The 25,233-nt window shown below is 41.3% G+C and overlaps 1 protein-coding gene across 1 annotated transcript in view; it reads left to right on the plus strand.

Annotated features, from left to right (window-relative positions):
• Positions 1-252: 252 nt before the first annotated feature.
• LOC102011844 (cytochrome c oxidase assembly factor 1 homolog) overlaps positions 253-25,233 on the plus strand; it is a 102,276-nt gene continuing 77,295 nt past the window's right edge. The window contains exon 1 of the mRNA XM_005397712.1: positions 253-461. Within this exon, the coding sequence (XP_005397769.1) occupies positions 441-461 (21 nt within the window). The 5' untranslated portion in view covers positions 253-440. The remainder of the gene's footprint in view (positions 462-25,233) is intronic.

The following is a 25,233-nucleotide window of genomic DNA, read 5'->3' on the forward strand; positions in this document are numbered from 1 at the left end:
AGAAGCCACAGCCACGGAACCTAGGCAACCTCAGTCCCACACCAGCGGGTCCAAAGATCCCGGCTGGTTTTGAGACCCGGAAGTCCGTCCCGACAGCCCGAGGGTCGACGGGTCGACGCTCTAGCTCCGCGAGCGGGCGACGCCGGAAGTCTCGAGTGTTCCCGCAGGCGTGCGGCGTATGCCACTAATTTTTCCCGGGCCGCAGTCCTCGCGTTCTCCGCGACTTCGCCCACCCATAGCGCACAGGTTAGAGCTCCCCGACAGCGGTACTTTCGGTCTCTCTCGCCCTAAAACCTTGTTCCAGCAGTTCGGTGGCCGCGTTCGCGAGGGCTTCTGACCCGGGGAGTCCTTCAGAGAAGTCCCTTTCCGGCAGCGAGCCTAACGCGCGCGGACCGACGGTGGCCCGCACCTTGCAGGGTCACGGCCTCGTGTTTGCAGGAATGAATGTTCACGCCCAGTGGGTTAGTACTGGAGGAATGGGACACCCAGCCAGAGCTGACTGCACAGGCGTTTGTCAGTGTAGGAAGCGATGCGTGTGTGTGTGTGTCTGTATATATATGTATATATATTTATAAGTGTCTATTTGAGTGCTCTGTGTAATTTCAAGTAATTTTATAGTGCTTTAAAAATACCCGCGTTAGCGACATACTGGTCACATACTGCGTAGAATTCACACATTTAGAATTGCACAGTAAGCTTTAGTGCATTCATAAAACCGCTTATCGTTAGTACAACCATCATCACAATTTTAGAACACTTTCATCATCCCCAAAAGGAAACCTTATACCAATTTTGTCAGTCTTCTGATTTTCCTACCCGTACTCCCCATCCTAAGCCCTAAGCACTGTGTATAATGTAGTATGTATGTGTGTACTATTATATAATTTGCCTGATCTGGGTAGTTCATGTAGATGGAACCATGCAATACATGATCTTTTTCAACTGGCTTTTTCCACCTAACAGTCATGTTTATCCATTGTATCAGTGCTTTTTTTCGTTTTATTACTGGAAGATATTTCACGTAGGGATAGACTATTGGTCAGTGGTGGAGTTTTGGGTTGTTTCCAGCTTTTGGCTCTTACAAACAATGCTATGAACATTCGTGTACAAGTTTTTGTTTGGACATCATGTTTTCATTTCTCTTGGTTATGTGGCTAGAGGTGAAATTGCTGGGTCATGTGATAACTGTGTTTAACATTTTGAGGAATTTCTAGACTTCTTCATAGTAGTTGTATCATTTTACATTCACTCCAGCATATGGTAGGATCCTCATTTTTTCATTCCTGGCCAACAGTTGGTCACAGTCTGTCTTTTGGTTCAATTAAGTCATCCTTTTTTGGATATGAAGTATGTGTCATTGAGGTTTTGATTTGCTTTATCCTGACTTGCATATATTTATTGCCCATTTATGTATCTTTTTTGGAAAAATGTGTATTCAGATCCACTGTCCATTTTAAAATTACAATTTTTTATTATGGCGGGGGTGCAAGAATTCTGTATATATTTTAGATACAGGTTACTTGCCAGATACATGACAGTCTTTTAGATTGTGTTGTAGTCCCTTAAGATGAAAGAGATATGAAAGTAGTTTTTACTCTCTGGCGACTTCATTATAGGTGTGTGGGTATAATTTTGAGAGTGGTGTTTCCCAACAGCTTTTATGTGGAAGGCCCAGGTCCAGGACAAAATGTTGTGAAGACTGAGGGGAACACTCTTCATATAATTTGTCCATTGTTTATCAAGTTTTGCCTTTTCTTACTGATTAGTAGTTGTTTCTGTAAGGATATTAACTCGTTGAATGTGGGAAATATGGCATATATTTTCAGTATACTTGCCTGTTGGCTTTGTTTAATATCTTTTTATTATTTCTGATGTTTCACATATTTGTGTAGTCTGAATTGTTCGTCTCTTAACTTTAAAAGCCCTCTGTGTGATAGTTGGGGGTATTGTTTTTAAATTATAATAACAGAAACTGACGTAACACTTCCCTGCGTATGAGTCCCTGATAATTATATTTAACCTTAAAGTATTAATTGTTTGAGACATTGATGCCTCCCTTTCTCTCTTTCTTAAAAAATATAATATAGTCTGCTTCAGATTTGTTCATTTTATTTTCTGTTTCAAGCAGGCTCCAAGAAGTTATTCTGTTGTTCATGTTTAACATGATTAGATTTGTGAGAACCATGTTGGGTAGTTGGTCACCAATTTTTAAGCCCTTATATTATGTCAGCTGACATTTATTTGAAGATTTAATGTGTGCAGAGCATGAGTGTAATTATACTGTTCTTTATTATTTGGCATATGCTGGGGAAAGTAGTTTAATAAAACTGTTAACTTTGTTTTAATATTTGTTTTTCTCATTTCATTAGTCTAAGAATCATAGGAATTCTGAAAATCTGAAGAAAGGTACATATATATAGCTCTCAAGGGAAATTGGTTTAATGTCCAGGATCTCATTTCCTTCTCATAGCCTGAGTAAGACTCTGTGTTTCCACTTCGGTGTTGATTATTATTAGTATTTTTAATTGTGTTGAGATATAAAAAGGTATGATTTTAACCATTATTAAGTGTGCAATTTGGTTGCATTAAGTACATTCATATTGTTATGCAACCATCACCACCATCTATCACCAGAATACTTTTACTTTTCTTAAACTGGAACTCTGTTCTTTCCTCTTTCCAGCCCCTAGTAACTGCAGTTCTCTTTTCTGTCTATGAATTTGACGAATCCAGTGTCTTGGTTACTTTTCTGTCATTGCTGAGACAAAATACCTGATGCCCAAAATGAAGGGAGGAAAGGTTTATGTAACTTACAGTTTGTGGAGGTTTCAGTCCATAATCAGCTGAATCTGAGGCAGGGTGGAATGGCACAGGGGCAGCAGTGCAGGCAGAAGACAAGGAAAAGCAACAAGAGCAAAAAAGGGGGGAAGCAAGCCTTTTTTCCTCTCTTATATCCTATACCTGCTACCCGCCCACGCAGTCTCTGTGCCCACTTGCTGCACAGGCTCAGGATGAGTGCAAAGTAAGGACCCTGGCCCCTGCTGAATCACTTTGTTGAACTTTTAAACTTCTCAAGTTGACACAGTGAACAACATCCTAGAGAAGAAAGGGCACGTCCTTTTCACCCCAGGATGAAGAACTGCTGAGTTACTTAGTTAGGCTTCTAGACTCAAGTTGATACAGTGGTCAACCATAACATCCAGGTATTTCCTATAAGTGGAATCATAAAGTATTTGTCCTTTTGTGTCTGGTCTATTTCATTTAGGTAAGAACTTCAGAGGTCATTTATATTGTAGCATGTGCCAACATTCCTTCATTTTATTTTATTTTATTTTCCCCCCTCCGGTACTAGGAATTGAACTCATGACCTTGTGCTTGCCAGGCAGGTGCTGGGCCGCTGAGCTAAATCCCCAGCCCCATTCCTTCATTGTAAAGGTTGACTTATGTGCCATTGTAGTATAGAGCACATTTTGCTTGTCCTTTTCATTAGTGGGTCTGCATTTGCATTATTGTCATCTTTTGGCTCTTGTGACCAGCACTGCTGTAAACATTGGTATAAAATACACTGTTAAGTTCCTGCTTTTAGTTCTTTTAGATGCATAGCTAGAAGTGGAATTGCAGGATCATAGAGAATTCTTTTAATTTTGGGGGAACTACCTATATGGTTCAACATTTTTTGTATTTACATAAAATATGATATTTAAATGAATCATGTAACTTAGGCATGTATCATCACATTTACTTTTCTAAATATATAAATTTAAAGAGTCACTTTCTAGCTGAAGGGAGATCTTTAGGTTTTGAAATTATTAGAATTCAGACTAAAACATTTACCTGGATAGTTTCTCAAAAACTAAATGTCTTTATGGTCTAGGTTCTCATTTTCTTTTCCCATAATGTGTTCTGTTTTTTTTTTTTAAACCACTTACCCATTAGATTCTAAAATGAAGAGAACTTTGTGAACTTGTATATTTTGTTCTGTTTGTGGGCAATCCAAAGGTCTGTGGATTGTTGCTCTAGTTGGCGTCTGTGGCTGTTACTCTGCCATGCTGAAACTACTGCTCCTTCTGACAGGCAGGCTTGCCTTGCCCAGTACAGAGTTAGCCATATTATTAAATAGTCAAGTCGGAAATGACTGTTATTAAATTTCATGACTGTATCTTTCCCCACTCTTCTGTCATTAGAACTGTTAAGTTGTGGATACTGGGTTCCCTCTCCATAGAAGTGGCCTTCCTGGGTTTACAGAAAAATGTAGAAAAACAGACAGTGTGGCTCAAGCAGAGTTTAGAATACTGAGATCTCTTGTTGCCTGCCATATACTAGGGACAGACTAAGTTCTAAGGACAAGCAGAAAGGTTTTTGGGGTCCACCTTCATTAATCCCCTCTCCCTCCAGTTGTTATATCTTTTAAAAGCTCCCAGTCACTGTTATATCCCATATAAATTATAAAGAGCAAGCATGTTTGTTATGGTTGGTTCTGGGTGTCCCCTCAAAGCCTCATGTGGTCATGGGGTGGGCTTTAGAGTTTGATTGATTATGGACATGAGTGCTACACTGCCCTGGGGCCAATAGTTTGTATATGTAAAGGAGAGGAAGAGGGCGCTTGCCTCCATTCCTCTCTTTTGTTCTTGTTGCTTTGCTGTGTTCTGCTGCCATGAACGCTTACCCGCTTCCATGTGCCATTCTGCCTTGGAACCAGCCCAGTGTGGACTGAAACCTCCATAAACTGTAAGCTAAATAAACTTTTCCTTCCTTAATTTTGGGTGTCAGGTATTTTGTCTCAGCAGTAAGAGAAATGTAACCTAGACAATGTTACCAGCAGAGATGGAGGGAACAAGTATATTAATGACTTTCACTCTCTATGTCTTGTTTTTCATCTGGACTGTCACTCTTGGTAATTTGCTTTCTTATGGTCTTGGGGCTCTTGACATCTTGTGGCATTTGTCATTGACCAGCACACTGTCAAGGTACTGACAGTATCTTGGATCTCTTGGAAGTTTGATATCACATAGATTCTTGCATGACTTCCTCAACACCCAGCAGATACTAAGATAATATAAATGCTAAGCACCCAACTTTGACAGATTATGCCCCAGCTTTGTGTGGGAGACAAAACACAATAGAATAAAAAAAAGGCCTTTTTATCATATCTTCCTGTACTAGGAATAAAATGATTGAATTTTTGTGTACCTTGGGATCCCTTTGAAACCCTTCCATGTCCACATTTAAAGTCATAGTACAAACTTTCTGATTTATTTGGGCCTCAGGCCTTTGAGCTCGAAGTTGCAAAACTGTTAAATTTCCTTTTCCAATACTGAGGGGTGAACCTGAGGGGGATTCTACTATTGAGTGATAGCCCCAGTCCTATTTATTTATTGATTGATTGATTAATTGATTGATTAACAGGGTCTTGAGAAGTTACCCAGGTTGGCCTCAAAGTTGCAGTCCTCTTGCCTCAGCCTCTCAAGTAACTGGGATTACAGGTATGTGCCACCTGCCCCCCCAAAACTGTTGAATTTTATGTAAATACTGTACACAGTACTTAAAATTCCTTTCCTGTAAGATGTGCATGAAGTATTTTTGTTCTTTTAACTCTTTATCTGTCTTTCTAAACGTCATCATAGAGTAAAACTCTTTCTCTTTGGTGTAAGGTACTATGAGTTGTAACTCTTACACAGAGTAGTATAATTCTCTGCAATCAGGATACTCAAAGTTGCCACTCCTCAGGAACTCCCTGGTACTCTCTCATGGTCACACCTTTCCCTCATCCCAGTAACTAAAACCAAAAAGTAAGTATGTTTTATGGTTTTTATTTTGGAAAATAGCAAAGTTGCATCCCTTTCCTCTTTACTAGGGTTTTATCTGAATGTGATGGTCTACAAAGGATAAAATAAACAGCATCTTCATTGTTTTTATCCCAGAAATTCATAAAAGTGATTAGGAATAAAAACATTGTGTTAGTGATATCTTCCAGCAGGCATCAGTGTTGCTATCATAGGACATCAGTAAAGACTGGTTGTGTCAGCTGGAAAATGGTTGCTGTTTTTATGTCAGAAAAGTAAGACAGTTAAGTAGGAACTGACATTTAACTCAAGAATCTATTTTTTGGATCTATTCTAAAATATATCCAATTCTTATAATGTTCCTAGCAAAACATTCTAAAAATAAAAGGTATTCCTTTATATATTTATGGGGGGCTTTGGGGGTTTTGCTTTATTTTTGTCTTTTTAAGACAGGGTCTCACTATGCAGTTCAGGCTGACCTTGGACTCACTTTGTATCCCAGACTCTTTCTAAGCATGTTGGTTTTATTGTTTTTGCTTTATTTTTGTCTTTTTAAGACAGGGTCTCACTATGCAGTTCAGACTGACCTTGGACTCACTTTGTATCCCAGGCTGGCCTCAAACTCACAGCAATCCTCCTCCCTCAGCCTCCTGAATGCTTGTGTTGGTTTTTGAATGATTTTAAATGTTTGCAGAATTAACTCTTTCTGTAGTTGTAAGAATAACTCCTGTTATAGATAAATGTGAGTCATAGAATCTGATCAGATGTTTTTTGCTTCAGATGTTGTATATGTGTGTCTTGTCTACAACATCTTCTGTAGCGTCTCTGGCAACTGGTAACATCAGCAAGCAGAACATATGTCCACTTAGTGCCAGTGTCCTGAGTTAAAGCTTACTGGGGTATACATGTCTGGGAGCTGAGGCAGGAGCACTTAGGAGATAAGCATCGGGATCTAATCAGTTGCTTGTCACTGTTGCCATCTTACAAATGTGTCCCCATGCTCTATCTACTGGTGATAGTGAATTATTCTGACAACTAAAATAAATATTAGTGGGATTTTAGTGAGAAGTATGATGAAGTGGAGCTTGTGAGACATTTGCACTTATAGGACTTAAAGGTTTCCCTGACCCATCCAGAAAAGAGATTCCCTGTACTTTACAATGTTAGCTTATGTCTGGCAACATATGCTTCCCCAGGGATTGGTATTGTCATTTATCCAAGTGTGCATGCGAGTTTTCTGGGGATATCTTTAAGCCCTCTCAATATTTTCTTGATTCTACCTCCTAAATATTCTCAAATGTGGTCACTTCATCAGCACTCCATCATTATCTCCAAACTACCATTACTTTTCACTTGGATATTGCTTGCTTAATTGGTACGCCAAGATGTATTACTACGTCTCTTTTTCCAACAACAGCCATTCCAAAATATGTAACATCTCATCCTGTCACTCTCTTGCTTGAAATTTTTCTATTACTTACCATTATATTTAGGAAAAAAAACTCAAACATTTCATCTGACCCACAACATTTCTCCATCTCTGCCATCTTCTGGTCTCTGCTTACCATTACAACTTTTTTCATGCAACTTTTCCCTTTTTTTACTGTGCCCTAACCACTCTGGTATCCTCTTTGTCCCTGATTGGAGGGGATAGGGAGAATAGATATAGAGAGGCCTGTTTTTAAGCCAGCATACATTTCAAGTAATGAAAAATGCTTATTAGTATGTTAAAATTTGTGGCTTGTAGAGACATTTTCGTAGCTCTCTGGAATATATTGTGTGGTCAGTTTTCAACTCCAACTGAATCTAGGGATGAATATACATCCGAGTGCAGATTCTGTGTGGGGGAAAAATTGGTTCTAAGATCTCCACTGACATCAAGTGACACGTGAGCAGGACACGCTGGCAGTGGGGTGTACGTGTCTGGGAACTGAGGCAGGAGCACTTAGGAGATAAGCATTGGGTTCTAATCAGTCGCTTGTCACTATGGCCATCTTATAAATGTGTTTCTGTGCTCCATCTACTGGGAATGGTGAATTATTCTGACAACTAAAATAAAATATTAAGAAGTTTGTATGTATAATGTACTTCATATACATCCTATCTTGGTATTTCAAGATAATCAGTGTTGAAGCAACGTAAGTCCTAAAATTGGTAATGTGACATCCTATTCTGTATAGTATTGTTACCCTTCCTCTGAGCTCCAAATGTAATACATGTAAATATTACCCAATAATGTTTGCTAGTGTTTTTCAATTTGGACTATTCACTGTAGACTGTAGCCTTTCCAAATATTTTAGAATAGATCCAAAAATAGAGAAATTGCAGGAGAAAAAGATGAGAATGTTTTTGTGGAATACACCAATGTGAAATGAGAACTTGTTCTAAAATTTGAATTAGTAAAACCAATATTGATTTCAAAGGCAAACTAAAATCAGGATAAGCAGACAAAATAGTTTGTTAAAAAAGTAAAAAAAAAAAGTTTATAGGAAGGAACATGTAGTCTTATCACTGAGGCAGTTTTTATTTGATCAATAACAAAATAAGTGAATTTTTTTCTATATCTCTAGAATATTTTGTTCTGAAACAAAGATCAAGTCTATTGGAAAAAGCAAGTAATACATGTTATGTTTTAAAATTTCATTTTGAGAATAATAATTTCTGGCTAGGTGTGCTGTAGTACATGCTTGTAATCCCAGTTACTTAGGAGGCTGAGGCAGGAGGATGGCAAGTTTTAGGCCAAGCTGGGCAACTTAGTGAAACTCCGTTTTAACATGAAAAGATCTGGGGATAGACTTCAGTGGTGAAATATGCTGTAGGTTTGATTCCCAAGTACTGGGGGGGGGGGGTGCAAAAAATGATACATTCTAAATATGTTATTATCTTTCAATTTCAATGATTTTTAATTTGGCATTTATTTTTTGTTTCTTTTTTAATGTCTTCTAGTATCCAGTGTCTGTATCAGAAATAATTTTTTCTTGTTTTCTTAGTATATAATCTTATCAGGGTATATTGGTTTATAATAATAATAAGCCATGGAGTTATTATTACATCTTTATTTCTAACATGAAAGTTTTGAAACTTTTAGTATAATCTTATCACAGAAAAGTGATTTACTGTTTGTTTTGTCATTTATCATTACTTTAAAACACCTACGTGAAGTCTTATAAAAAGTGTAGTCTTATCACTTTTTTTTTGAAATCTAAATTTTCTTATTCCCAAGTCCTGAATATTAGTTATCTGTTCAGTATTTGCAAAGAAATATAGTTCCTGTCAAACTGAAAATAAAGGAGGAAGTGAGTTTGAGAACAGTGGTCCTTTCACACTCTGATTTCCACAGGACCACAGAACATGGTAGATTTCTGTATACTTGGGGATTTCTGGGCAGCCCTAGACAAAAGACATTGAAGTGCCTAGTCCTCCACCTCAACCACAAGTTCATTTACAAGGTCTTTTAGTTTTCCAATCTTAATCATTAAGGAAATACCAGAGGATTACCTTACTGTATTTGAGGAATATACCTTGATAATATACCCATATTATGACTCTTCATTAGGAAATTTTAGGACACAGGCTGGGTAGGGGTGGTGACAAAGAGGTAATTCTAGTGTGAAAGAAAACAGTCACAAATAAAGGATCCTGAATCAGAGTGGATTTGGATTTCTCTGCAGCAACCTGGAGAGAAAACTATAGCCCAGTGTCTTTAAAATTCTGAAGGTAAATAATTTTAAACTTAGAATTATAGAGTCCACCCAAGAAAATATATACACACTTCAGCAGTTCATTGTACTAATAAATGTCTGGAAGGTAATGGCCACCACTTTGAGTACCTCTTGTTAATTGTAGCATCCAGAGTAACTTGTATTAATCTGATGATGTCTTGATAAATTTAGTAGTACAATATTTACACAAGTTTTTCTTTTCCTGATGTATACTTTTGGGGGGAGCAGACTCTGTAGTCAAATGATGGTCAGTTAGAATTAAGTATTTTCAGCTGGGTATAGTGGTGCATGCTGAGGGCAGGAGGATCGCTGCAAGTTTAAGGCCAATCTAGGCTACATTGTGAGTTTAAGGCCAGCCTGTACTACATAGTGAGAACTTGACCCCCCAAAAAACAAGAACAAAAACCCCAGAATTAAGTATTTTCAGGCATGCAAAATCTTAAAACATTTACTTCCCCTGATTTCTTTATTTGATTGATTGAGATGGTATCTTGCTATGTAATTTAGACTGGTCTTGAAATTAGTTTGTAACCTTGGCTGGCCTTGAACATACAGTGATCCTTCTCTGCCTCAGTCTCCTAAGTGCTGGATTACAGGCATGTGCCACCATGGCTATGGCTGGCTTCCTTTCCTCTTTATTAAAAGCAGTTGGAGGGTGGGAAATATCAAGTAGAAGGTAAACTAAAAAAGAAGACGATATGGGATACAGGAAGCAAGAGATCCTACTCAGGAGAGAGATGAGTGGGATCCCCAGAATCATGCTAGACAGTTACCAAGATATCCGCTGTGTATCTGATAAAGAAGGCAACTACTCCAGATAAGAGGGTTGTGAGTCAAGACAGACATGTTGGAAGCAGTAATCCCCAAGCTGCTTCCTGCCCTGTTTTTAACCAGAGGACAGAATTCCCTGGTGAGCTTGTCCTTGTGGATAGCCATGGTGGACTTACAAACAAGAAATGCACAGCAGTAGCCTGCTCTTCTGCTTGTGATCCTGCTGTTCATTCCATAGCAGCATTCTGCAGTGGCTTACTTCTCACACTGGTTGTTTTTTCCAAGGCTCATGCCTTTGTTCACTTTTTCAGAGAGGAAATGCGTTGATTTTCTGAGACACTGAAATTGGACAGTCACAGAGGTTTTGTTCAGATTTTGCCCTATATGTCTCTGTCTTATCTTTACTTAGAAGGATACTCCTGACTTTGTGTATCTAGGCTTTTGATTTCTATTCATTTTTTCAAAACTAAAATTGTATTATTTAGGGATACATATGTTACATGCTAGAGGTAAAATTAAAAAGTAATGCAAGAAAATGATTAATACAGAAATCAACATAATAATTAACCTCAGCAGAGGAAGGGTATTGGAATCAGGGAGCCTGTAAGATTCTAGTGTATTTTAACTGAGTGGATATATAGAGTTGATTATATTAGTTCTTCATATTCACATGTATATTTTGTATGGTCTTATATGTGTTTGATGAATAAAAAAAAATACAAACTTTTCAGAAAGGTTTCTAGGCCTTGGCTTCAGACCCAGTGAATCAGAAGCTTTATAGATAAGGCCCACAAATCCATGTTTAAATCTTACTCTTTGGTAGCTGTAATCTAGTTGATCATTCTCATTAAATTTGTTACCCAGTGTCAGTGATGTGATCTGATGAATATAGAATAAAGTGGGAACATTTTGTCCCTAGATCTAGTTATTCTGCTCTCTGCATGTGAGGAATTTGTTTTTTTCTGCCAAAGGTATATCATAGTGATGCTTTTTATGAAACTACAGTGCCTCATTTCAATTTTTTTTGAAACACCAAACTGCAAGATTTCTGCTGTCACTGCATTGAGGCTGTAAAAAGTGTGTGGTAAGAATTGCAAATTTTCTGACATGTATTAAAGGTCTGACATCCTCTCTAAAAATAATTTAAGAACAACCCAACAAATGCAGTACTGTTTTAAAAGGTGACTTGCCAGGCAGTAATGTCAAAAGATGCTCACATGATTTAACTGCATTTAATCACAATGAAACCCTGGCAGCTGCCTGGATGTTGTTTTAGTATCACTTGTAAATTCTGTGATGGAAAATTGTATGTTTCAGCTTAGATGTCAAACAAATATCATGGATATTAGAAGTTTGCTATTGTGGAAAGGACCTAGCCCTTGAGGTTCCAGGAAAGGTCTTAAATCCAGTACTTTGTGAGTTTGGGCAGGTTATTTTAAAACAGAAATCCTGACCTAACTGCAGTCATTTTGTCCAGTACAGCAACAACCATTTTGTTCTCTGCCACTGAACTTTGCTAAACTATAGGATTTGTTATCAAACTGAAATTTCTGTGAATGTGCTAAGAACAACTTTGCTATATGCAGTTGTGCTCGCCACAAGCTACCCAATGTACCATGGCCTTCAGTTAAGCTTATCTTAGCTTCTGCAACTTCGTACTTGCTGCCCTTTTTGTACTCAGGGCCCAGTCTTTAAAACGACTCCTGGGTCTGCTGGCATTAAATAAAGTTTCCTTTTTCTCTCTTGAGCTCCTGGCTCTATAGACTCAATTTTCTCACAAATATTTAACCTTTTCCAATCTAATTTTTTTCTTTTGTAATTTGGGTCAGCACTAATACTTGTTGAAGTTGTGAGGATAAAGTTAAATAATCATGTTAAGCACTTCCCACACTGCCTAGTTGTTTCAGAAATATAGTTCCTGTTCTGAGCATCCTTTGCTCAAACCAGATGTCTGGGAACTCTGTGAATTTTTTTCTCATTTACCTGCCAAAGCTCTGTCAGTTTCATCTCACAGCTCTAGAATAGCAAGAGACATGACTTGGCATTTTATAACAGTTGGACTTTTCACCAGGTAGTAACTAAATCTATCTGTTAATAAAGCAGAAAAAACACTTGCTCCCAGACAGGAGCCCCCCCACCTCTTCAGCATCCCTCTTTCTGGCCTTCAATAAACCTTTTATTCTTTAAGTTTCTGTTTTTCCTGAACTGATGTAACCTCTTGCCCCTGTCTCCACTGTATGCTAAGCAGGTGGAATTCAGTGTAACTTTCTTGGCCAGTCATGTACCTCTAACTTGTCTTAGTTATATGCTAAGAAGGTGGAATTCAGTGTAACTTTCTTGACCAATCATGTAACATGTAATTTATCTTAGTTATATGCTGAAAAGGTGAAATTCAGTGTAACTTCCTGTCTAATCAACTAATGGCAAATATTGTTGCCATTGCTTGGTTGTAAATCCTATAAAAATCTTGCTCTGGCTCTTTGGTGAAGGATCACAACTAAGCCTGCCAATGTGAATAAAGTGGTATATCTACCTACCTCCAAAACGCTGGGCACTACTTGTTTGTTGATCTTGGTCTGCTGCAATGCTTATTGGGAGCTGTAAACACTTTCTAGGAGCTGTAAACACCTCCTGAGAGCTGTAAACACTTCTTTTTTTATGAACTGTGTCTTGGTTACTTTTCTTTCCTTGCTGAGACAAAACACCCAGTGCCCAAAATGAAGGAAGGAAAGGTTTATTTAACTTACAGTTTGTGGAGGTTTCAGTCCATGCTTGGCTGGATCTGGGGCAGAGTGGCACATGGCAGAGGGCAAACATTCATGGCAGCTGAACACAGCAAAGCAACAAGACCAAAGGGGGGCATGGCAGCCTAAGAGCAAAGCAGCCAGAGCAAAAGGGAGGAATCGCGGGAAGCAGCTTCTTTCCCTCCTTTACATTGTAAACAGGCTGCCCCCACCTAAGGGGCCTGTAGCTCTCTCATAATCCCCCTGCCCTCCTCTTCCACAGGCTCAGGATGTATACAAAGTAAGCACCCTGGCTTCCTGCTGAGTCACTTAGCCAAACCTCTAGACTCCCCAAGTTGACACAGTGTATCAACCATAACAAGCTGTAACTGCTAAAACATTTTGGTTCCCTGGATTGGGGAGCCAACCATGCTGACCACTTAGCCCCTGGCTGAAGCCCTTGAGGAAGGAGTGGGGAATGTTCTGGTCCCCCAGTGGGAAGGCACACCCTCAGAGATTTCTTAAATTCCCCTTGGAGGACTGGAGATGAATTCCTCCTCTTGCCACTTGTGGCTCTCTGGACCCAGAAATGGGGAGAATGCTTGTCTGGTGTGGTCTGGTCAAAGGATAAAGTAAGACCCCTGGGGTGCCCCAAATTAGTTTGGTTCTACCCAATTCAAGTAAAGGGGGGACTGATCACCCCTCATTGGTCAGGATCCCCAGGGAGGGAATGTTTAACATCTGAATGCCTGTTGGATGATTGTGTGAAGGATGATGAAAGCAGTAGTCTGTTCTGTGCTTCATGGTGCAGAGTCCCTCCAGGGCTCCAGAGCTATAGAGTTTGAGTGGGTCAGATTTCTGTGGTTCTGTGGTTGTATCATATGGCTAAGTGGTGACTCAGCCTCTGTAGTGGGGTGTCTGAGCCGGCCCGGGAATACAGGTGCACCTAATGCCAAGATGGACCCACCTTCTCATGAGGGGAGCAGCTAGAACTGGCAAGCACTTGATCTCTCTCTGAGGGGCACTCACTCTTTAACTATTGTACCATTGTTCAGGGGCACACTACACACACGTAGGCAAAAAGAAAGAATGGTTGCCAGCCAGAGTAACCCCACAGTCCTTGATTGGATGTTAAAAAACTTCAAGAGAGAATTTTCTGACTCTGTGGAGTAAAAGTGAAACCCCTGAAGCTCCGTGCCTTTTGTGAAACTGAATAGCCAAGCCTTTACCCCAGCTGGCCGTCAGAGCGAACAATTAATGTTGAAATTATCCATCAAATCTAGAACAAAGTAACAGAGCCTGACGATCAAGGCCATCCCAACCAGTTCCCTTGTATTGACTTCTGGCTCCACCTGTGCCAAACCCTCCCACCTTGGCTGTGCACCTGCATCTGACATTACAAAAGGCCATCCTGATTGTCAAAACAGACTCACAAAGCCATATAAGAGGCTCCCAAGTTCAACCCAAGCCAGAGAGACTTTATCCTGTCCTGCCAGAGGACCCCAAGTCAGACCTGCCTCCTCCTTACACTCACTGACCCCAAGCTGCCCAGCCAGCCTCGGTGCCCCTACTGTTGACCTAGCGCTACCCTGCCAGGGGCTCTTCCCTTCCATATTCCACACTGCCACTGCAACCAGGGCTATTGCTGCCACAGTGCATCCTCCCAGGCTCCACAGCACTGCTGCCACTGCTGCCATCACATAAACCACACACATTTTTACCTGCTCCAGCTGCGCCCTCTGGTGGTCCCTCAGTTCCATCAGTTATTCCTGATTCCACTGGACCCATGCTGCCTACCCAAGCTTCTGCTCTGGAATTTTTACCACAGTCTGGAGGTCTACATCTACTGCGGCTTCCTGCTATTCCAGATTCCGTAGCTCCATGCCAGCAGTCCCCAGAGTGATTTCTCATCAGGTGCTGTCAACATGGACAAAAATGCTGTCAGTCCTATCAGCCATTGCCTCTGCTCTGCCACTCAGTTTAAGGTTCCACCACATCTCTAACTATTGCTTCATGTCTACCCTGGAACTCAGGGAGGTGTACCCAACCAACCGCCTTCGATGTATTATGAGCCATTTAGCTCCATTGATCTCCTAAATTGGAAACATCATACCCTGTCCTATTCAGAGAAACCTCAAGCAATGACAGACAGCCTCACATCCGTCTTCTAGACCCACCTACTGACATGGGATGACTGCCTACATCTCCTCCTGACTCTCTTCAGTACAAAAGAAAATATTCGCATTCTGGACATGGCTTGAGCCTGGCTGAGAGCTTGAGTCACTGCCACCATGGTTGATCCTGATGCTTGTGAACACAACCCTACCCTGAGGATGGCTAAATTGGAACCATAATGCAGTAGAGGGATGTACAGCCTTGGATCAGTACCACAATGCCCTCCTTGTACACCTAAAGGAAGGAGGCAAAAAGCCAGTAAATATGTGTAAAATTACCTGAAGTCTCCCAGGAGCCCAACAAAAGTCCAGCCAAATTTTATGAAAGACTCTGAGGCTTACCAAACCTACTTTGCATTTGACCCCAAGACACCTGAAAATCCACAAATGGTTAATGCAGTCTTCATTACACAATCAGCCTCAGACATCAGAAAAAAGATCAAAAGATTGATGGGTTTGCTGGTATGAATGCCACTCAATTATTCCTAGTAGCTCAAAAGGTATTTGTTAATTGGGAATAGGAGGAAAAGAAAGAACAATGATGTGAAACAGACCACCAGGCCTACCAAAATGCTGCCCTCCTAGCCCCTGTACTGGGAAAGCCTGTTCCTGAGGGACTCCATCAACCATGTCATCACAGCTGATCTGAAGGTACACAGCCTCAAGCTACATGGCCTGAGACTAGCAGCAGGTCCTATTCCTGGACAACTGACCAGTGTGCTTGTTGCAAACAGTTTGGACACTGGAAAGATAAATGCCTCCTCCACCTGAGGCACACAAAGAAACCTGACTATCCAGGCCCACCCCAGCCTGAACCTCTCCTCCCCTTCGGTGACAATGAGTAGGCCAGACTGGGCTCTATCAGACTGGGCTCCCAGGAACCCATGGTCATTGTCAGAATCGGTCGGCGGGGGGACCTATGAGGGTTTTTTTTTTGAGACAGGGTCTCACGAGGCAATTCAGGCTGGCCTTGAGCTCACTTTGTAGCCCAGGCTGGCCTCGAACTCACAATGATCCTCCTGCCTCAGCCTCCCAAGTGCTGGGATTACAGGTGTGCACCACCATGCCCAGCAAAACCTATGATTTTTATGGTGGACAGTGGGGCTGAACATTCAGTTGTAACTCAGCCTGTTGCTCTCTTGACCTCTCGGCAAATTTAAGTCATTGGCTCCGCTTGAGTCCCCACTGAAAAGAAATTCTGTCAAAGCAAATCTTGTGAGATTAGTGGATACTTTATCAAACATCAATTCCTGTATATGCCTAAGTGCCCTATCCCTCTCCTGGGACATGACCTCCTTTCCAAGTTGGAAGCAATGATTTCCTTCACTACAAACCAGCCAGCCTCCCTTACACTTGGGTTCACTGTCCACTGACTCTAACTGTACCTCAGGAAAAAGTGGCATCTGCATCAGCCTGAAATGCCTGATAGTCAGAACCCTGAATTTTTAGATTTGTTTCCAGGAGTGTGAGCAGAGGACTCACCCTGGGCTTCCTATCAACCATGCCCCTTTGGTGATTGAACTCTGTCCCACTGCAATTCCCATTGCTGTTAAGGAGTACCCAGTGCTATGAGAGGCTCAGCTTGGCATCCAGCCCCACATCTCTCATTTGAAACCATTTGGAATCCTGGTAGACTGTCAATCTCCCAGTGAGACAGCCCAGTGGAGACTATTGGCCAGTATAGGATCTCTGTGCTATCACCTGTGCCACTGTGACTCTGTACTTAGTGGTTCCCAATCCTTATGCCCTTGTGGGTCTGCTTCCTCCCTGCTGTTGCCTCATTCACCTGTCTAGATTTAAAAGATGCTTTCTTCTATCTACGGGTCACACCTATCAGTCAGCCCATTGTTTGCTTTTGAGTGGGAGGAACCAGAGACAGGATGAAAAGGCCAACTTACCTGGACTCATCTCCTGCAGTGATTCAAGAACTCCCCCATGCTCTTCAGGTAAACACTAGCCACTGATCTGGCCCAAGTTCTAGATGCTGATTACAACTACACCTTGCTACAAATATGTAGATGATTTGCTGATTTGCAATCTGAATGAATTTTACTGCTGGAAGCCCTTCTCTACTTATTGGCCACAGCCTATAAAGTCTCCTGGAAGAAGGCTGAAATATGCAAGTCCAAAGTGTGTTACCTAGGTTTTGACATAGAAAAAGGACTCAAATGCCTTGGCTCAGAGAGAACGAAAGTCATTTGCTCCATCCCAAGACCTGAAAATAAAAGACAGCTTAGAGAATTTCTGGAGGCTGCAGGAGTCTGCCATATATAGATACCAGAATTTGCTGAAAAGACTCTGCTCCTGTATGACATGCTAACAGGGAAGGGCAATGAAAAAGAATTGTTAAATTGGACTTTAGAATAAATTGAATCCTTCGAGACCATAAAACAAGCACTATTGATAGCCCCAGCTCTGGGCATTGCTGCTGTAACCAGACCCTTCAACCTGTTTGTAGACAAATAGAGACATGTAGCATCAGGGGTCCTGCCCCCTAAAGATTGGCCCTTGGGAGAGGCCTATCGCATATTTGTCAAAAGACTTAGACTCTGTCACTAAGGGGTGGCTTCCCTGCCTGAGAGCACTGGCAGCAGCCATCCTCCTGATTAAGGAAGCTGACAAAGTGACCTTAGTTCAAAATCTGATAGGTAAGTGCTGCATGCTGTTCTAGAGTTACTTAACAGTTGAAGACATCATTGGCTTTCCAGTAGCCATGTCACTCAATATCAAGAACTGCTTTGTGAAAATTCCCGACTCACTTTTCAATTGACCAAACTTCTGAATCCAGCTACCTTTTTTTTAACCCATTGAACTTGGCCCCCACAACCACTACTGTCTATCCTTGACTGATGAACTTTTTGCAAGTTGACCAGAACTGAAGATGGAACCCTTGTGTGGTGCTGAGTATACCCTGTTTATGGCTGGCAGTAGCTCAGTCAAGGATGGGAAACATTAAGCTGGGTGTGCTATTGTTACTGCAGAAGAGGTGCTCCTAGCCAGGCCTCTTCCTCCAAACTGATCTGTTCAGTGAGCCAAATTATGGGCTCTGATAGAAGCTCTCAACTGGGTGAAAGGAAAGAAAGTAAACATTTATACTGACTCAATGTATGCTTTCACCACTGTTCATGTCCACAGAATGCTGTATACAGAGAGTGGACTTCTCATGGCCGAAGGAAAACTAAAAATGAGGATGAAATCTCTAAACTCCTGACTGCAATTTGGAAGCCTAGAAAGGTCGCTGTTACCCATTGCAAAGGGCACCAATAGTAAAAGACTATTATCCTCAGAAATCACAAGGCAGATGAAGTGGCAAAATTAGCAGCCAAGGGCTCCACCTTGGAGAAAATAATTTAAGACAAAACCTGGAAGTTCAACATGAGATAGTCCCTGACACTGTCCTCAGTCTCTGTAGCGAGCCCCTTCACTATTCCAAGAAAGAAAATAAATGGTATAACAGGAAGGGGACTACATGGGTCTAAATGGTGCTTGGACTTTACCACATGGTTGAATGATCCTTCCTCAAAATCTGGCTTATGCTTGGGTAAAATGGCATCACAACATCACACATGGAGGAAAAACTGCTATCAACCAGCTTTTAAGCCACTACCCTTATATTCCTAAATTAGCGTCAATCTATACCTCTGTTAGAGATGTCAAATCTCTGCAAGGACTGAACGCCCATCTGGGTTTAAACCCTGAGGAGACAACGTGCTCAGAGCCTTGCTCCCACCACCCTGGAAGCTGATGGTTCTGTGCACAGCTGAAGCTTCATCTTGGGAATGAATTGCAGACAGTTAAGCTGTTTGTTTTATGGAGTGTTCGGATTAATCATCCTAGCTTGTATGTTACTGTCAGTTGGCTTTTGGTATACCATACCTCCTACATATACAACTGTACAAAAAGTGTTCCCTATAGCTGATCTGTATCTTCTTCTACTTAGTCTGTTTGGCTCCTAAGCTTGCCGAGCAGCCTCAGAACACTGAGAGTTCCAAACCCAATTTTATGAAACCAACCCCATAGTAATCATCACCCAGACTAGATGGGATCCCTCCCATCCTACTGTGTATTTAGATTTTGATGCATGCCCTATTCAAAACAAAGACCCAGGTTGAAATTCCTGTTTCACAGGGTGCAGAGGCTTAAACTGGGAATGAGAATATTGAACTAGTAACATATATTTGTGTCCTGAATGGCACCAGCCACCTGGAGGCTAAGCGCATCTAAGCCACTGTAGGAACATTCTAGGTTAGTTCTGCCTGTATTGGGACTGCCCCGTGGACTGTGGTGGATACCCAAATACCCACTTAACTCAGCTCACATCAAACCCAAATTGCCAACAGAGACCTTACAACACGATAAGGTACACTACCCAGTTCCCCACCAACCAAGAGTGGCAAAATGATCACTGAATGAGTGTGTGGGTAGGTGGTAGAGGGAAAAAGCCAGGGACAATCATAGAAATCCAAAAAGTCTGGGTCCCCCCACCCCATATCAGAATTCCTATGCCAAAGCCACCACTGGTCCCATTGGCCCCTGAGCCCAAGGTAAACCTTACTGACCCACAGACACCTGACCTGCTGCTACACCTAGTTAACAGCACCCACCAAATCCTCCAGATGTTAGATCCCAAATTAGGGAATAACTGTTGGCTCTGTGCTCCCCTCATAGGTCTCTCGTACAGTGCCCTGGGCCTAACTAAATAGTTCTGGTCTCAACTCTGCCTCCAGTCCTGGTTGCTTGTTCCAGTTCCACCCAGTGGTAATATGGGGAAATGCCTTGTGCCTTCTGGGCTCCTCTAAAAACCGAACATCTCAGCTGACTATAGATGTTAAGAGTGCTAACATCAGGCTGCCTGGTGGCTCCTCATAGAACCTTTATTACTTGCTCTGATGGTTCCATGAAGTGTTCTCAGGCTCAAAAATGAGTCTTTGTGCACTCACCTACCTCTTAACTGACCTTTCTGTTTACTCAGGTCAACAGGGTCTCACACATGCCCCCAGTCTTGCCAGAAGCATACTCAGTGATACTTTTAATCTTGGCAGGGATAAGTATAGCAGGAAGTCTGGCCCTTAGTGGCACTGCCCTAGGCCTGGGTCAACAATAGTACTCAAAGTTAGGTACCCAAATAGAGGATGGCTTTACAGAAGTATAGGAAGCATTCAGTGTACTACAAAACCAAATTGACTCCCTAGGTGTGCCTCCAAAACCGCAGGGCTTTACACCTCCTTATTGCCCAACAAGGGGATACTTGCTTGTTTACAAAAGAGGAATGCAGTTGTTGTACCAATAAATCAGGTGCTGTTAGGGAGACCACTTGCCGGTTGTAAGAATGAATCAACCAGTGAGCCCAGGACAGACAGACAAACTCCTGTTCATGGAACTCCCTAGGAACCTGGGATCTATGGTTGGGAGCTCTATGGGACCCTATGAGAGACTCTATGGGACCTTATGAGAGACTCTATGGGAGCTCTGTGTTTTCTCTTATCCTAATGCTGTTGCTAGGATCTTGTGTTTTAAATTGGTTCACTTGCTTTGTATCTTAGTGCCTTGATTCCATAAAGTTCCAAATGCTCATCAGACAAGGACCCTACCAAGCTTTAGTGACCACCTCACCAAAAACCTATACTCCCCTTGAACATGAATATATAGCCTAGTCAGAGATTTAACTAGGTACAGAACAAAGGGGGACATAAAGCAAGAAAACACTTGCCCCCCAACAGGAGCCCCACCCCACCCCATCCTTCAGCATCCCTCCTCCCAGCCTTCAATAAGCCTTCTATTCTCCGTTAAGTTTTTGTTTTTCCTGAACTGATAGGACCTCTTGTCCCTGTCTCTACTGTGTCCTAAGCAGGTGGAATTCAGTGTAACTTTCTTGGCCAATCATGTGACCTGTAATTTATCTTAGTTATATGCTGAGAAGGTGAAATTCAGTGTAAATTTCTGTCCAATCAACTAATGGCAAATACTCTGATCTTGTACCTCCTACTTGGTTGTAAAAAATCGTATAAAAATCCTGCTCCCTGAGAGTTCAAGGCATGGCTCTTTGGTGAAGGATCCCAGCCAGCCAAGCCCACCAGCATGTACACTTACCTGCCTCAAAACCCTGGGTACCACTTGGTTTGTTGGTCTTGGTCTGCTGCAATGCTTATTGAGAGCTGTAAACACCTTCTAGGTGCTGTAAACACCTTCTAAGAGCTGTAAACACTTTTAAAAAAATGAGCTGTAACTTCTACAACATTAGGAGATCAAGTTCTCCTGTTATATTTATTAGTAGTAATTACTGTTAGTGTCTAGAACTCTAGAAAGGATGGTAATTTCACTTTTTACTGCTGCTTAGTTCTGACCTCCTGATAAGTTTACCAGCATTACTTCTATTGTTTGAATCTGTCCTCCAAAGGTCATGTGTTAGAACCTTATGCCCTGTACAGCTGCGTCCAGAAGTGGAACCTTTAAGAGCTGATTGTCAGCTAGCCTTCTCAGGGGAGTGAATTTGTTATTGGGAGAGTGAATTTGTTATTAAAGTAAAATGGCGGCCCTCTTGCTTTCTTATTTATGGTTTCTTATTTATGCTTTCTTGCCCTTAATCTTTTGGACATGAGATGGGACAGCAGGAAGGCCCTTGATAGTTGTGGGCCCCTCAGTCTTCTACTTCCTAGCCTTCAGAACTGTAAGAAGTAAATCACTATTCTTTACAAATTATCAGTCTCAGGTATTCTGGACTAAGATGATTGGCAGTTTTCATTATCTTAACATTACCTTTAGTAAGTTGAATAGGCTTTAACATAGCTCAGTGGTAGAGCACTTGCCTAGCATGCACGAGGCCTTTGGTTCCATCTCCAACACCATAAAAAGTGAAAACCAAAAAAAGCCACCCCACCTCCCAAAGTTCAATCGATATTAAAGTAATTCTTCATTGTTATTTTTACATTTGTGTATTTCTGTGTTTAGTTTTAACATTTTCATACGTGTTAAGTTTAAGCATGCAGGATATTGAAGTGAAAAAAGTACACTTGGCATACAGACGTTCCTGGGTTTCAGATCTAAGCCCCGTGTTCTTTTGACCTTAGGCATGTAATGTACTTTTTCCAGGCTTGCTTACCACATTTTTTTTTTTTTTTTTTTTGGAGACAGGGTCTCACTATGTAGTTCAGGCTGGCCTTGGACTCAGCAGCAGTCCTCTTGCCTCAGCCTCCCAAGTGCTGGGATTACAAGTGTGCACCACTATGCCTGTTCTTTACCACATTTTTAAAGTAGATGAATAACATTTAGTCACTGGGTTGTCAAATCATTATTAGATAAATTTATATAGAATTGTAAAGAGCAAAGTAAAAAGCCCAGACAGTCTTCAGGGGCAAAATGGGACAATTTGTTTTTTCAGAAAGCAAGAATTTACAAAACTAGGTTAATAAAGACAGTTTTGGTGCAAAAATACACTGTAATACATTCTTGGTTTGTTAAGTCAATAGAATACAATAAGGAAGTAGGTATATCTGTATTTATACTATATAAATGATCTCACTTGTCCAGACCCCCCCAAAAATGGATAATAATATAGTTTATCCAATCTATATTTATTAATAGTGGAACACCAGAAGAGTACTGACTCAAATCTGGCAGCTGTCTGATTTTGTGTCTTAAATTCATTGGAGACTCCTCTGGGCACCCCAGTTGAATCAATATATATTCGTGGGTTGAAAGCCTTACCTTCCTGGTAAGGCTCTGTGAGTGAATTCAAGAGGCCTTTTGTTATGGGAGCTGATGGAATGCCAGGGTGAAGGGAATGTCCAGTTAGACTAAGAAACATGTCCAGGTCCAATTTGGAGGTAATAAACTAGGGAGGTTTCTTTTCCCAGAATGTCATCAGACATCAGCCCAGGGAATAGTAAGGGATGAGTAATTACATGGGCCACCAATGACATTTAGGATGTGGGTACAAGTCAAGTCTCCTACGGACAATGACATCGTTTATTTGTGTCTAGATGTCCCCCCAGAGCCTCATGAAGTTATGGGGATGGGCTTTTCAGAGGCAGCTGAATCTTGACTTTGTAGAGGTTTCAGTCCATAATTGGCTTCAGGCAGGGTGGCATGACAGTGGGGGAACATTCATGGTGGTGGAAGACAACAAAAGCAACATGAACAAAAAGGCAAAGCAAGCCTCTTTTCCTCCCTTATATAGAATTGGCTACCCACCCTAAGGCGAGTGTAGCACTCACTTCACTAATCCTGGCAATAGATAATGAACCAGTCATAAGCTTTGATGCCAAGGTCTGCTGCCAGCAAGCTGAAGGATCTGCACTGGAGCCAGGAAGTGGTGCTCAAAGTAAGGATCAGAGATCCCCCCAAAAGAACTGTAGCCATCCTCAATGACAGCAAGGTCCAGAGTTCCTGTGGTGATGAATTCATAGCAGGAAGACCAGTGTGACAAGCTTTTCCAGGAGAATCAACAGTATACCATCTTCCCCTCCACTTCTCTTTTTTATGCTCTTGGCAGCAATCCACAGGGGAGCCATCCACAGACACAGCACCATGCTGATTCAATTCACCTGGGTGTTACAAGTTGACCATTAGTTAACCCACTACAGACAGTTCAAGAAATCATTCTCAAGTAGGGAGGTAAGAAGAGTAACACATTCCCTTAGGGGAAGGGCAGGACCTTCTTCAGGTCCATCTCCTGTGGCACAGAGAACAGCAGTGACATACTCTCACAGATCTCATTTTCCCAAGCATCCTTGTCCTGATAAAAGACCATCATGCAGTGCATTTCATCATAATCTGTCCCATCCTAAAGGAAAAGGAGTCACCTGTCCTTGTGGTCTTGCCATGGTGCATGTTTACCAGTAACTTTTGTTGTGTAAGAGCCTGCACTGAAAACTTTGCCTATTCAACCCAGGGATGTGCCTCTTTCTGTCCCATCTCAATCTCTAAAGTCTGGCTCAAGTCCTTTATTTTGACTATTTTTACCTTTTTAGGATGATTATTTTGGGAGGCAGGGAATTAGTTGCTGTAGCCTTTGATTGAGACAAGTTAGATTTAACCACAAGGATAAGCCTGGTTAGAGCGTCTGATCTTGCAGCATTTTAAATTTTTACAAGATAGTACTTGACAGGTCAATACCTGTCAAGCAGTCAGGGCTTGCAAGGGGAACAATTCAATACAGTACATATAATTTATAGAATTATTTTATAGTAGTCACCCAGAGTCAAGTTCAGAAAAGTGCAGGAAATCTGTCCACAAACTAAAACCCCAAAGAATCCAGGTTAGGGCCTGGATCCCTTGGCAGTGTCCTGCATGAGTCTAGCTAAAGACCTAGAGCCCTAGAGCCCTTCACAGTGCCCCCAACAAGTCCAACTGGAGAGCAAGAGCCCACAACATCTCATGCAAGTCTGTATCAAGGATCTCCACTGGGAAGGCTTAGTGTCCACTTTAAGTTTTTTTTTAGATGATGTTGATACCTCCCAATGTTCCCTTATGGGTCCCCTGATCCAGTTATAGTGAGTCCACCCCTTTTTAGCAATCCTCATGGCTGTATTGGTGGAGGAGCACTTGATAGAGGACTTCTTGGGTCAGCTGGAGTTTGTCCTCTTTATAGGTATTTATCAGTATCAAGTCACCGGGTTGGAATGATGGATTATGAACTCCAACAGTCAGGTCTGGGCTGGGAAAACTTAACCTTTTGGTTATATCCAATGTAAATATATTACAGTAATATATTTACTGATGTTTATTTAGGTGTGTCATTGCCACCACTTAGTTATCTCTTTTTTTAATTTAATTTTTTTTAATTTTAAAGAGAAAAGAACAAAAACAAATTAACGAACACAAAGACATAAACAAAACAGCAGAAAAACAATAAAAATGATACAGAATTTCAAACAAGGTGATAGGGAATTAATAATGGTTGTTGTATTAAATATTGTTATCTTCAAATTAATTACTCAGATAACCAGATATAGACATGTAAGATTGATCAAATAATTAAACGTTAACTGTTCCTTTCAACAAACCAATAGAAATTAGTAGTACAATTACCTTAGCTATCGTATATAAATTTTCCCCTTCC

Source organism: Chinchilla lanigera, unplaced genomic scaffold (genome assembly GCF_000276665.1).
Source record: "Chinchilla lanigera isolate Chin_1 unplaced genomic scaffold, ChiLan1.0 scaffold00059, whole genome shotgun sequence".
Lineage (NCBI taxonomy): Eukaryota > Metazoa > Chordata > Mammalia > Rodentia > Chinchillidae > Chinchilla > Chinchilla lanigera.